The 14,854-nt window shown below is 49.1% G+C and overlaps 1 protein-coding gene across 8 annotated transcripts in view; it reads left to right on the forward strand.

The window, feature by feature from the left end:
• RNF220 (ring finger protein 220) overlaps nt 1-14,854 on the forward strand; it is a 232,497-nt gene that overhangs the window by 216,602 nt on the left and 1,041 nt on the right. For all 8 annotated transcript variants that reach the window (XM_074597164.1, XM_074597168.1, XM_074597165.1 and 5 more), the window contains 2 exons: nt 4,435-4,543; nt 5,693-5,767. In XM_074597164.1, the coding sequence (XP_074453265.1) occupies nt 4,435-4,543; nt 5,693-5,767 (184 nt within the window). The remainder of the gene's footprint in view (nt 1-4,434; nt 4,544-5,692; nt 5,768-14,854) is intronic.

The following is a 14,854-nucleotide window of genomic DNA, read 5'->3' on the forward strand; positions in this document are numbered from 1 at the left end:
CAGCGATGGGATGCTGGTTTGTTTTTTTTCTGTACAATGGAAAGGAAACACAAGTGAACAGCTGCTGCTGGTATCTCTGGTACGAGGCTCTCGCTCTTGGGCTCGTTCCAGTCCAACAGTTTCTTGAGCAGCCCTTAATATCCAGCTGGGAAGGGTTAACTGAAGCCAACCACTTTGACATCAGCATTTTTTTGTTTCCTTTTTGGTCCAGTATTTTGTTGATGATAAAGCACAGACTTAGTCAATTGAGAGATTCCAGAGCTGCAGAATCAGAGATAATTTAATTAACGGAATTGCTTGTGATTGCCCACTGGGACAGCGGGTAGGAATTGCTCGATTTAATTTGGAGAAACAAAGATCACATGCATGCTAATGTTTGACAAATAACCGGCGTTTGGGTTAAAGTTTTTTTGCAAAGGAGCGGGGGGGCAGCCGATTCCCAGGGGAGATTTCCCAGGAGGCGATTGCTGAGTAACAGCTCACAACTACAGATAGGTCCTTTTTTGTCTTCCATGGTATTTTCAAGCCTTTCTTGTGGCCTTTTAACTGAACAAAGCAAGGATTTGCCCAGAGGAAGAAAGTTTGTTCTTATTTTCAGTAGAAAAACATGCATTGGGCACAAAGACCGAAAACTGTCATATGCTGTCTGTCCAGTCTCATAGACTTGCTCCCTGGTGCCCGGCATCCTCCATGGTGACGGCCAAGTTGTTGAAGAGTTATCCACAAAGTCCAGAAAGAAGTGCAGGACAAAGCTTCCTCCATGAGGAGCCATCCCTTCCCGTTCTTGGTCTTGTATAAACGTTCTTGCTGGGGCTCCCCTGGTTGTGGTGATGTAGGTCCACAGTGAGCAGAGCATGGATGTGCCCTCACCATATGTTCTGAGCCAGGGAGGACAACGCAGGTATCGACGAGGCCGCTCACACCTGCGTGGCTGGAGGAGCACCAGCGCTGGGGCTCGAGGCATTGCTCTTGGCAGCGGTTGTGCTCAGCACATCCCTCTGGAGGCTGATAAATGACGTTATCCAAACACGTCAAATCAGAGCGCTGAGGCGCAAAATTGGTAAAAGAGTCCTCCGACGTCCAGCATGAGGTCAAGGCAAAGCCAGGAGAGCAGGGCTGTGGAAGCCAATTCCTTCTTGCCTGTAATTCCCTCTGCCTCCCTTGGCAGGGTAGCTTGTACACTGCCTTGCCCGGTCCGTGGAGCTTGGCTTTCTGACCCTCACTCCACCCCGGCGTTACCCTGTAAAAATACTGCCCGGGCTGCTCCCAGCTGTGTCCGGGCAATCGCACACGAGGCGTGCACGCAAGAGGGAAGCCTGAGGGAGTTCCCAAGATTGCTGCTGCAGGAAGAGTTGCTCCTAAGTGATGCTTATCTTTAGGATACAAGCAGCAGGTTGACGGTAAAATGTCACTAAATGGAATGGCATGTGTCCCAAGTGTGCTGGCCACCACGGGAGCCAGACACATGGGAAGTGACTCTTGTCTTTATTCCATCCCTGGAGGTAGTTCCAGTTTCCTTTATTTACTAATGTTCTCCCTATTTCCCTTGACCTCATTTCCTACGGCTTTTCGGAAGCAACCATGCAATTATCGCTCACTTTGGGTTGACCCTTGGCCACCACGTCCCTGGTTGCTGCTCCGCCGGGAGGCTTTCCTGAAATCTCAAGTGCAAAATACTCACTCGTGGCCAGAATCTCTCTCTTGTGAGATGGAAGCTGCGTCTTCGGCACTATGCTGTGCGTCAGGATTTGTCCTGAGAGCGCACTTGGCAGGGAGAACATGGAGTATAAAGTCTGTCACAGCTGAGCTTTGTTCAGCGCTGGGAGATATTGCCGTGGCTAAAGCTCCCTCTCTTACCAATGCACCCCAGTCTTGTTAATAAATGTATATTTAACAATGTCTGGAGCGTATGAAGTGATAATAACTAAATCAATACCTCCCACATTGATTGTCCAGGATCCCTACAGCGTGACGCACGCAGCGGTGCGGTAATTTTCCAGCTAACTAGCACCCTGATCTACAGCCCTCCTATTGATTGGCCATTGTATCAGGCAGCCTCTGAGCATTATTGCTTATACCTCTATTCAGCCTCCTTTTCTGATTCATTCGTTTATTACTGGACAGGTGCGATTATCTCAGAGACTTTCCGAAATTGGCCGATGGGGGTCAGCCATTTAGACTTCTATAAACAAGCCATTTTCTATCCCCTCTAGTTGTTGCAGAGGCAAATTTTTCCTTTTCAAGCGTTGACTGTTATTGGGGTGGAACTGGGGATGAATTGGCCTTGGCTTGGATCTGCTCAAGGATTCCACTTTTCCCTTTCCTTGCTGAGTTGCCTGCCCTTCAGAGGCGGACGGATAGCTCCGTGGATAGAGAAGAGGAGAGACAGGACAACAGGAGAGTTCAGCAAGAGTTGAGGTTCTGCTTGCCACTGACTTTGAGCGGGAGCCACACTCTGCCTTTTAAAACTCCTGTACCCTTCTGCACGCAGGAAGGAGAAATGGATTCCAGAAAATCAAATTCGGCTGCAGCCTTCATCCAGCATCGGCTTGTTGGTGGGCCAGACTGGAAGGGAAACAATTTTCTCATCCGACACTAATCTTCAAACTATAAATAAATAATTCTGTTTCTTCCTTGGACTAAACTAACACTTTTCTAGCCTTTCTTTGAAAATGCTGACAACTCTTGCTGGAGGGTGAGAACCCAAACTGGGAGATGAGAATGATTTATACCAATGAGTAGGAGCGAGTGGGTGTTTCACAGCGGGGAGTGCTCTCTCCTACTGAAGCTCTTTCATTTTGCTCCAAAGCACATTTATTGATACCAAGACTTGACTCCACAGTGTCCCTGTCCCCAGGCAGTCCTCACCCACTAGGCTACCATGGGGCGTGTATTTCTTTGCCTTTTATGTAGTTTTGAAATTGTTACCATTTCGTAGCAGCTGTCATTTGCAATGAATCTCCTTCTGATGAAGGTCTCACCTCGGTTAGCTCGTGCAGAGTGTCTGATCTGTACAAAGGTAGGAGTGAAGTTGGAGGAGCTTTATAACACTGGTACTTAACCATGTGCACTCCTGCAGCTCCAGTTCCTTCTGAAGTGTCATAATTAGAAAAATCACTCAAGATCTTTTCGACTAGCTCTGTTTCCAGAGCCTTGGGAAAAGCCAGCAGAGTCACCTCATGGGAGATACCTCAGGTCCCTCCCTGCGTGCTGGCGACAAGTGACTGATGAACAAAGGAGCGAGTATGTGCGTGCAGCGGGAGTGCTGACATTGCAGCTCACTTTATTGGTTGTAGTAATTCCACTAGACCCATGTTTTAGCCACCTGTTGATGAATCATCCTCTAAAAAGGTGGAACACGTAGGTGTTGTTTTGGGTGATGTTATGGTTGATGCAGCTTCTGGTGGCAAGTTTTTCAGGTTCTTCTGAGCTGGAGTCTGCTTTGACAGGCCTGGAATTCCCTGACATACTTGAAACCTGCTGGTTTGTTTTGGTTTTTTTGCAAGAGCGAGAGCCTTAATATCAGCACAATACGCTGAGTCTTTTCTGGGGGATGCTTGAGGGCCCCTCCCTATGTCTGCACTATGTAGAAATAGGATTTTCCAGCGTGCTGGACTGACACATCCTTGTCTATAATGCTCCCTGCGTCTCATTTGCGAAGCATTGCTGTCTGCCCTTGCTTTTAGGTTGGCAAGTTGCTCTTTTCACCAGCCTTGCAGAACCATGAAAATACACTGCTTGCCCTCAGCACAGCGCCTCTGTGACAAAAGAGATAATGCTGCCCATCAAAAATGACCCTAGGAAATGGGAAAGCAGAGATTGTAAAGCTGCTTTGATAGCCACCCCGTTGGCACAGTGTCCATTGCTTTTGGTTTCTCCCTCTTTTTTAGTATTAGAACCCAAAAAGCTAGGGGGTTCTTTAATATAAAAGTAATTGTGTCGATCCTGTGTAATGAGATGATTTTGTGTTTCACAAGGTCGATGGCCAGCAAAGACCTCCATTCTCTAAGGGGAAGAGCAGCTCCTGTTGCCCACAGAAAGTTCTCTCACCAGCTTTAAAGCAACATACAGAGCTTTGTCCAAAGCATGTGGTACTAAGGAATCTCTTAAGGGAGACAAGAAAAGAGGCAGAAAACAAAAAACAAACGAAAAAAATCTGTTCTTTAAATGTCCATGTCTTGCGGAAACTGGTTCTGTATGAAGTTGGCAACCCCAGCCCCGTTGTGTTCTGTCGTGATGTGTTTGGAAGTGTTTAGTAGAACACCTCAAAGATTCCCACTGGGCTTTTCAGGAATTCTTCTTCAACACAAGTTGCATGTATTGGTTCGAACGTTGCCATTTCCTGTGCAGTGCCCGTTGTGGGATCTTTTTTCCCCCGGAACTCTTAACAGTCTTGTGTGCTCAGTGATGCTCACTCTTCATCATCTTTTGCAGAATTACAGAAGACTCTGCAGTGACAACATTTGAAGCGTTAAAGGCTCGTGTCCGTGAGTTAGAAAGGCAGCTTTCCCGTGGGGACCGCTATAAATGTCTCATTTGCATGGTGAGTCGCACTCCACTTGTGGTAATGAATCAGAAATGTCTTGGTATCTTTGCCGAGGAGGGAAGAAGCTTTTCTCCTTCTTCGAGTGGAGCGGGGGAGCTCATCTTTGTCCCTGTACACCAATTAGCCTTCCAAATGAAGGTGTTAGGTCTTTTTAGCAATTGAAATTCCTGTATGCATTACGTTGTTCCATTGGTATTTCTACCTGTCCGTCTGTATCGGGGACAAGAAAGCCCCAACTTCGAAAGACTTTCAGCCTTCCTATAGAAAACTCCCAGATGCCAGGGTCCTCTTCCTGCCTGTGCAGATTGACATACACAGGAGAGAGCAGAATCTGTCATCTGATGCCCTCCGCATGATTTGAGTACGGGAACGTTGCCTGAGCGTTTAAAAGTTGTCGATGTCCTACTTGCTCTGTGGTGATGCTGTGGCCTTCTTAAAGAAGGGCAGCAGCTCCCTCTGATGGTCTGAGCCTGCAAAGCTTTGCATCTCCCAGTAGGTTTTTATTTTGCTGATAGAGGGAGAAAATTCCGCCTGGCAAAGGGCTCCCTCTGCGACTTCAGCTTGATGCATGGTGCTCGCTCTCCCAGCTCCCGACCTGTAGGCGTGGGGGTGCGGTCCCCGTCTCTCATCCCACAGGAGGGACGACAGCTTGCTGCTGATTTCCAGGGGTTTATTCACAATGACAGAAAATACTCAAGAGAAGGCACGTCTGCTGAAATAGCAGCAGCGTTCTTGGGATGTAGTTAAGCTGTTCCTGCAGAGCTGAGAGTTGTGATAAGGGTTAATCTTACCCTGTCACTGGTTTTTGTATGATCTCGTGCCCTCTCTGATGAGAATAATGGCAGGTGGCCACAGCAGCTTCAGATGCTCTTGCGATAACCGTGCTGAGCCACGTTGCCACTTGAGTGGATTATGGGCTTCCAACAGGAGTTCTGGGAAGCCAGAAAAATGGACTGCAGGAGACTTTCTGCATCTACTGCACAAACATTACACAAATACAAACTTACATATTACACAAAATTCTTTTTTTTAATACAAAATACAAGGTAGTGTTAACCACAAAGAAGGGCGCTGTGAGATGGGATTGGGAGCAAAGGATCGGTAGATCCCTGCTGTGGAAATAACCTGTTTGCTTCTTCTCCTCAGGACTCCTACACAATGCCCCTGACTTCCATTCAGTGCTGGCATGTGCACTGTGAAGAATGCTGGCTGCGGACTCTGGTGAGGCTCTTGGCTACTTTCTTGTTGACTTGTAGACTTTTTCCTCTCTTCTGGGATACGTTATTTAAATCACCAGGGGGAAGGGTGCTTTTCTGCTTTATTTTAAACAATCTGAGTTCTGTGCGTGCAGACTTCCCAAGCCTTGCTGTTTTAACACCCCGCTCCGGCTTTGATTGGGGTGAGTTTCGTTTGAGTCGTCACGACCAAGGTGGAGCCCTGCCCCTTGCTTGCTCCTCTGCCGCTGTGGGGACAGCCGTTGCTCATGTAAGAGCTCTGTGCTGGGGACAACCTTGCCTTACAGTAATTTCCTGTGGGGCATCCATGCAGAGAGGTAAAGCTGTGAGAATGGAGGCCAAATCCACTGAGATTTCATGGAATGGGTAGCTTTTGAGAAACCTAATATTCCCCTGAAGCAAAGGGAATCATCTTCAGGATAGATGATATGGAAGGGAGCGTTTATGAATATGAATCTGTATTTTTCAGATTATTTGAAATAGCACTGTGCAGTTTTCAAGCGTATGCCATTCTGTTTGGAAGATTGGGGACTACCTTGAATATTGAATAGGTGACCCAGAGCAGTAGTAATTTATAAATTTATTAAAGGACATCAGGTTAAAATTTAAGGTGTTATTAAATAAAAGGTTTTCCTTTCCTGTGTTAAAACTGTGGGCTTTATAATCAGCCTTTAATGTCCCCTGTGCAGCTGATTTTCGAGCTTTCATTTTGCTCAGGTCGGGGAGTGGAAAATACTCGGTTGTGCTCTCCGGTTCCCTGGTTAGCAAGATGATACAGTGTTGGGTTGCAAAAAATGTGAGGGAATGCCACTCCTAAAAACTGTTTCTGTAAGGCATTACAAAATCTGCTTTATAGAACACGTTGTGTGCTTGGAATTACGATTAAGCCGATCGTGCTCCTTTAAATCCTGCCTTTTAAAAGTCTTGTCCAAGAAAAGTTACCAGGACGGTGAAGTGCCTGTGGGCTTGAGTACTAATAGCAACTCAATAACTTGGCTATCCCTTGGGCTGTATTTTTATAGCTCTTCAGCTACACCCCGTCACTATTTAGATTATACAAGCTTTTGTAAACATTTTAGCAGCATGTTATAAAAGACACATATGTGGGTACGTAGCTGTGAGGTGTTTGGATGAATGTGTGCTCTGCCACCTTTGCTAAGCGAAGAGTAATTTTGTCCTTTGGCGGTGCTACAAGCAGAGGATAAAACACTAATTTCTTTTTCATTTTCTTTGCTCCGAAGTCTTTGTCCTCTCCTCTTCCCAGCAGCCTCAAGTCATCTGCTAAATCTGTGGCACCGATTTCAGGCTGTTCTTAGGCTCAGCAGCAACTTAGTCCAACTTCAGTCGGGCCCCTTTATTTCATGTACAGCGGTCACGGCTGCTCATGAGAAGTGGGAAACCCCACTCCAGGTGCTCAGGGGTTGGCATTTACCCTTGCGGGGGGGGGAGTCGTTTCCCCCCCTAGATATCCGTGAGGAAGGTGGGGATGGAGCTGGCTGTGTGCTGTCGGCACATGGCTCTTCTGCCCACCAGGCAGGCGGGATGGGAATAGTCCAGCAAGACATCATGTTAGGACTTGGCACTCGCATAGGGGAAGCAATTAATAAGCGGCTACTCATGTGTTGCCCAGTCCTAGCCTCTCCCTGCAGCCCCCAATTTATTAAACTAGGCCTTTTCACGAGGCACGCTTGCACCCCCTCTCCCGTCTCAAAAAAAAAAAAATCTCCCAGCCTGTGTTCGCATGTTTCTAATGTAACCATTAAAATGTAGCCTGAAGACAGCAATAAAAACCCTGGAACGCCTTGGTGCTTTTGTGTCTTGATCAAAGTCAATGTGTGTAATCTCGTTAAGACTGCCCTCCTTCCCCCCTCCTTTTTTATGAATTTAATGGCATACAGCAGCTGGGCTCAGTGTTTAATGCTCACTAACCTGCATTGTTCTAATTAAGGTATCTCCTTTTATTTCGGGCACAAAAGAGACTCTTGTTTTTTTTAACAAGCGAGGAGCTGTGGGATAGTGTGTGTAATAATCGCCGCTGTTACCTTTCCCTGGGTATAAAGCTGGCTCCCCAGTGGGGGCGGGAGGAGGGAGCCTGCGCGTGCAGCACACATGGAAAGACTTGGCTGGGGGAGAGGGGCAACATTTTTCTTCTGTTGTGCAATAAACAATTTGTTGGAGTTAATAGGAGTTGGGGCGGGCGGGTTGTGCCGGGCTTCCGGCCCCTTTTGAACATTCTGGAGATCTGCCATCCCTGCTGGTGAAAAGTCCCCTTTCTCCTGTGCGCCTGTGGTTTATATGCCCAGCCGAGATCTAATATTAAATTAGAGTGCGAGCGTGTCTGTGAGAGAGACAGGCAGGACCATGTATTGAACAAGGCCCTGGAACTGACGGCTCGGAGCGCCTGGGAGCGCTTCTAAACCTCTGCAGGGTGTTGAAGATGGGGTGAAATTTGGTGCTCACATCTGTCTATGGACCGGAGGAGGAGAAGTGTTTTTTAAAAGGTTTAAGGTTTAAACATTTTCTAGGATACGATGTTACAATGATCTGAGCATCTCTAGTATCCTCTGACTTCCATGGTGTTCAGGGCACTGATGAGGATTGAATCTTTTAAAGCTCTTAGGCTTTCTGAAAATAGAATTTTTGGACTTTTGGCTCTTGATGTGCAATTCCAAATTATAACCGTTCTGTTGCGAAGGGAGCGGGGGAGACATTTTTAACCACCTATTCTACAAATGGCTGCTGGGCTCTCTAGCTTAGGTACTGTTTTACTAGAGCTCAATGCATCAAACCAGCTCCACGTTCTGGGGATGAAACATCCACTGGAGCAGGCTCCATCTCTGTCTCCTGTTGCTGCGTTGGATTAACAGGAAGGAGAGGCTGCGGTCACGGAAAGGGACCCTGGAGACGGCTTAAGAGAACTGAGATCACTGTGCTCGCTGAGTTAGCCAGCCCTTCAGCGCTTGGTTAGATAGTCCTCGTCATGGTGGCCATGGAGAAGGGGAGGAACCATCCCTCTACTCAGGGTCAGGATGTGACGAGTTGAGTGGTTTTCTTTCCTTCCGCTTGCTGTGTGAACAGAACCAGTGTGCCTGAGGGCCCTGGCCCAAAGAACACAGGCTAAAGGTGTGCTGTATGCTGCGTACGCTGTGGGCAGCTCTGTGGTTGTAGGCACGACAGGAATGGAAACAGGGAGAGGGATGCAAGAACGTCTTGCTTGATGCCATGGGATTGTGCCTGGGTTCCCGGGAAATCCTATTACCTGTTTTGTCAGCGGGGTTTGTCTGCTGGTTTTGTGTTGCTATGTCAAACCACACCGATGAACTCACTACTCCCTGCTTGCTGATTGTCTGGGGCACTCAACACCGTGACATTTTTCATTCATCCACGCTGCACACAGAGAGCTAGTTGATATCTTCAAGTTAGGCAGAAACTGGGACACTAGCTTGAAGTGACTTCCCTGTGATCCCTTTTGGAAACCCCTGAAAACACATGCAGGTTCTTCAAAGACAGAAGAAATGGTGTCGTAGGGGGGAGGGCAGCAGGAGGTGGGGTTCATTTCCCTGGTCATCGTCTGTCCATCCTCAACTGGTTGTTGGACTGCAGCCCTGAGGCACTGGGTGATGGGGGATGAATATCCCTCTGGAAGAGGTTTGTCTGACCCTTCTCTATCCTTCCACATTAACTGAGAAGGGACCCTACAGCTACTGGTGGGTGGGGTTTGTATTTTCCTTCTCTTGGGAAGAGCGTTTTGGCAGCAGAGATTGGCAATCTGCTGCAGTGCTTTGCTGGGGAGGTTTGGAGCCTCCGTCCTTGAAGGTTTGTGAGAACAGGTTTGATGCGTGTCCATCAGCAGTAGTTCAGGTTGAGGTGATGTTGCCAAGGGAATGGGTCAGTGAGTTCTTGATGTCCCTCTGAGCTGTAGTTCTGTGATCTCTCAAACCTTGGTACCCTTCCTTACGAAGTAAATGGAGTTAAAGGATAAGTCGGGTTGTTACTTGCCAGTGATGGAGCTGTTGGTGGGTGCAGGCATGCAGGGGCTGACAAGAGGGCAGGTTTATTTGAGCAGGTGCGATTTGCTGAGTTTCCTCCATCGCCTGTACGCCTGATCCAGCATTTCCTATGCGTATTTGCAGGCACCAGGCTTCTACTTGCCTCTCTTGGGCTTATTTGGAAACGACAACTGCAACAGCAGGAAAAAAATCTCTTCTAAAAAGTCGTCTTCGTCACAGAATGTGCTTCCAGGGGATCCATCGATAGATATGTATGCTCTTCAGTTGACACATTTATATCTTTGGTAGATTACACTACTGCATTCTTAGTCTTGTCGCTTTTTCTAGGCTATAATACCATATATCCCGCACGGGCTGGAGTATTTTTGTAAGAAACAGTGCAGATACAGAGCGATCCTTCTGGGTGATTCCTTAGTGCTTCCAGCAATGTAGGGACCTCCTGAGTCAGCAGCTGCATGGAGGATGCTGCGCTTCATCCTTCATGATGTTCCTGTCTGCCATGAGGTTGTCTGGTTATTAACATATTTCATATTTGGCCTCCAACAACCTGTGGTGGTGAGCTCCACCCTTTGAGGAGGCTCTTTGAAAAAGAACGTTCTTCTGATGGCTTTAACCCCCATTACCTGACAACTGGAGGTACCCCACAACGGCAGTGGTGAACGGCTGCTTCTCTGGGGATTAGCATTTGCAGAGAAGACGCTGCCACTTCATGTGCAGGCGTGGGGAGAAGGGGCCGTCGCCTTGGTTGAGAATTGGATCTTGGAGTTTGGATCCTTTCCTGGCAGAAGCTGGCTCTTGGTTTGGGTCCCTCCTGTCGTGTCTGTACTTTGGTTTTCCTTCCAAGCTTTGAGCACAGGTTTGACAGTGGCACTGTGTAGGCGAATTTGCATTGTGTGTGTTTATTTCTCTCTATTCTCTGTGCCTGGTAGCATATTCTGCTTGGAAATTGTCCATTTTTAGAGCCACAGGACAGCAGGAAGTGCCTAAATCCTTCCTTTTGAGTTTTCTTGCTTTAGCCAATTTATAGCAGACGTCACGCCATTTTTTAAGAGGCAACTTTAAGACAAAATACTCCAATCCTTCCTGGCACCATGTGAGCCCTAACGACTTCTCAACATCTCAGCTCTCGTTAATGTATTTTTCAAACTACTACCCCAAGTGATTAGCCTGTATTGTGGATCAATCACTTGCCAAATTTTAATTAAGAAAGGAGGAGAAAAAATAAACTCCATCCCGGTTCCAGCTCCTTTTCTTTGCTTTGTAACAGCCCTGGAGCAAACTTCTTGCAGCAGACTTTTATAAACCCCTCAAAACTGGGGTTTATAATGGAAAAGCTGAGGTGGCCTTTACTCTAGCACACGCAGCTATAACACATCAAGGCTTTTCCATGAAGCTATGATGAAAGGAGCAGGAGGACCTGGAAAAAAAAAAAAAAAAAAAAAGAAAGAAAGAAAGAAATGGCCGACAGGTGGGACTTATTATTCCACAGCATTTTTATTTCAAGGGAAAAGTTTAGTAACCCCAGCTGGCAGGTGAGCAGTGGGGGAGCAAACGCTTTTTCATTGTGCCTGTGCCAGCATGTGTGTGTGTACAAGCTTATGTGCCTCTCTACAAGAGAGGAGAGCTTAAACGCTCGTGCCAATAAATGTTGTACATCTACACCGAAAAGTCAGATGGAAGGAACAAGGTTCTAAGCGATTTCAATCCAAAGAGAAAAAATCGGGACTTAGTTCTGAATTTAACACACATGCTTATGTGTGCAGAGGATGATGGTTTTATTTCAAAAAAAAAAAAAAAGAAAAAAGCTTCCCCAAGGGTCCAAAGTCATTATTTTTGCTTGAACTGTTTAATACCAAGCGTGAGCATGAGGGAGACCCAGAGGCCGGGGCCTGGCGTGCCACGTGCAGGCAGGCACTGCGCAGCGTTCCGGCCAGGTCTCTGGGATGCCATTGTTCCCTCCCGTGTACCTGGGCTTCAGAGCTCAAGGTGAGCTGCCCTCCCCACGTGCAGGTGAAGCAACATCCACCCCTGCCCTAAATCAGTCTGCGATCGTGTAGCTTTTGCAGAAAATGGGTCAAGCTACATGTGGTTGGGTTCTGCCGTCTGGTGTGGTCAAAAACTTGGCTGCCCGTGCGCAGCTCTCAGCCTTAGGTGGGGAGGGCGGAGTGGATCCCCCTAAAGCTGTCGGAATCTTGTGCAGAAAGCAGATCTCCATGACAGAGATCCCGGGGTCTGGCAGGATAAATCCATCCATCTTCCTTTTCCCTGGGGTGTGAAGGAATTGCGTTCCTGACCTCGCTTTGCCATGGAAGAGAGGAGCAAAGCTGCAGTCGGTTTAATCAGGCTTGTTCTGCCATCCTGTGGGCTGAGTCTGGAGGACTTGTGCTTATAGTGAGCACCTGGGCGGCCTTTGGAGAGAGAGACCTGGGCAGGCTGGCTTTCCAGGAATCTGTCCTTCCGAAATGTCCCACATTGAGCTGTCTGGTCTGTGTTAGCGAGGTTGCCCTTGCTAAGGGTCACACACGCCTGCCTGCAGCTGTCTCAGTCCACCTCCAAATCCCAGAACGGAGCACAAGATGCAAGACAGCAGGATGGCAGCAGATGAGATTTGCTTTTCAGCAAAAACAAACTCAGGGAGGTTCAGCGTTCCTCCCCACCCACCGACAGCCAAACGTCGCCCAACTTCAGCAGAGCTAAGGGAAAATAACTGCTGAAGCGCTTTTCAGCTTTGCACAGGAGCATTAAGGAATAAGGGGACGCGGGTTTAGGTGACAGCAAGCACTGTCCTTCATCCTTCGCCCCAGACTGAGGGCAGGCTGAGGCACTTGATGGGTCAGGAAACTGGTCCTGCAGAAGGTACCTCTCCCTGGTGCATTGCCCGGAGAAGCTCCAGCTACTTGGTTGGATGCTTTCCTGCCTCTTACCAATAAGCCGTGCCTGTCTTGGGAAGGAGAGCGTGGACACAGATGTGTGCAGTAGTCACATCTGGAATGCCTTAAGGTCCCCCTGCACGCTTACTTCTGCTTGTCGGGGCACGCAGGAAAGCTCGAACGGGCAGCTGCCAACTGCTGCCCCTGTGACAACACGCTGTGAATTAATTCCTCCGCACCTCCCTGCCACTTCTCCTGGGACCCTCCAGCTGCAAAGCCGATGCCAAGAGGCCAAACAGATGCAACAGGCATCTGAGGACCGGGGACCTGCCTGGGGGTGCGGGCCTGCGCGGGGGCTCCAGTGAAACAGGCTGTTTCACGGCATTTGCATCCAGATCAGTGAGCCCTTCCTTGGCAGGGCTGCTACGTAGCAATGGCTTTAAAGGTGGCAGAAGGGCCAGATATTTAGATTTTTCTCTCCTGTCTGTTGTAGCTGCTGCAGGAGGATTTTACTGGGACATGCAGGGTTAGAGCTTGCCCTTTTAATAATGCTGGAGATCCAAAGCTCTGGTCTTGAGAACAAGCAAAGAGGTGTTTTATGTAAACAGGCTCTGTTAAAGCCCAGTGCAGTCAGTCTTGGGTTTTGTCAGGGTTTTAAGCCTTTCCTTCCAGTAGTGGTTTGTGCTTCCCAGAATCCAGCATGCCAAGTCCACTCTGTGAAGACCAGCGCGTGGGGCTGCCCCATGCGTTGCACAGGCGTGGTGAGATGGTCCCTGCCCCAAAAAGCTGAAAATCTACACGGACACAGTAGTTAGAGTGGGGATAAGAGAGGTCCTGGGCAGCGAGAAGGACGTACCCACAGGCAGCAGCACCAGAACTAGGTGCACCATCCACACCACCAGTGGTCTGTCCCACGGCCAGTCTGTCACCCACCCTGAGAGTGATGTCCAAGGTGTCGTGGGTGTCTGTTATGTGTTTCATTCAACTCTGGTTCAACAGGCCTTGGTGTGTGGCTGGTTTAGATCTCAGGTGTAAGTGCCCGTGGTTCCCACGTGTGTCGGGGCAGCAGCTCAGCCGCCAGCAGCAAAGGGAACCAAACGGGAGCGTGATTGCTCAGAAGTCCAAAGCTCAGGGAACGGTGAGCACGCGAAGCCCATGTCTGCCAGGGATAACGTGCGCTGCGAGCAGGAGGGGGCTGGTTCAAGGCTGATCTGCGGGGGCTTTTCAGTAGTACTCAAGACTGCAGAGCAAACATGACTTTGCACCTCTTCGGAGTGACATTGCTGTGAATTGCTTGCACCCGTGTAAATCTTCTGTACCTGGGACTTTCTTCTCCAGATTCTTCTTAGTCCAGGGTGCTTCCCGGGAAGAAAGCCCCTGTCCTCTCTCTGCAAGTGTTATCACAGAGCAGAGAGGACCTTTTCTAAGGATGCTTGCCTTTTGTAAGCAGCAGTGCCAGCTCCTCTGCCAGGGATGTCCCCAAATGCAGGTCACAGTCCTACCACTCAGTCCTCGTCCTGCAAGAGGCTCACCGCTGCAGGTTCTGCAACGAGCCCCGCTAAGGGAGAGCAGCAGCATCGCTGAACCCAGCAGCGTCGGTTCTGCCAGCGAGCCCGGTGCAAACCGGCAGGCTCTTACGTGGCACGTTGCATCCCTGACAGCTCCCTTGTCATGCCAAGCGCGGGGCGTCAGCCGCTGGAAGGGCCTGTCTGACAACAGGGAGCGAAACTGGGGGGACTCGGACGGAGCCTGGCTCAGTTCTGTGCGGGGGGAGGCCGTGTTGAGGCTGCGGTCGGTGTTGAAAGCCAGGGCGTCCCAACCTCCTGCCCTGCTGCTGCTGTAGACGGGAGGCTGCCTCGCAGCAGAGCCATCTTTCTGTCATTTTTCTCATCAACTGTCTGTCACATCTGCCAATCTAATGATGACCGGCTTAGGTTGACCCCGATTCTGAGGCTTATTAACACCCTTTTGCTGTCAGGCTCGGTGACAGATGGCACATCAGCCCTTGTTTTATTTCGTGTAGCGTTCATGTCAGCCGCCCGTTACCTCGCCCCAGTTCACAGTTTACCGGTTTCAGCTCACCTTGGCAGAGCAGACTCGTCCCCGCAGCGTCTCTGCGAGCTGGGGGAGGACAGGACAGGGGTTTCCTTCATGCCAGCAGCTCTGGGGGCTGTCGCAGGGTGGCTGAGGCGG

The sequence above is a fragment of the Larus michahellis genome, chromosome 8 (genome assembly GCF_964199755.1).
Source record: "Larus michahellis chromosome 8, bLarMic1.1, whole genome shotgun sequence".
Lineage (NCBI taxonomy): Eukaryota > Metazoa > Chordata > Aves > Charadriiformes > Laridae > Larus > Larus michahellis.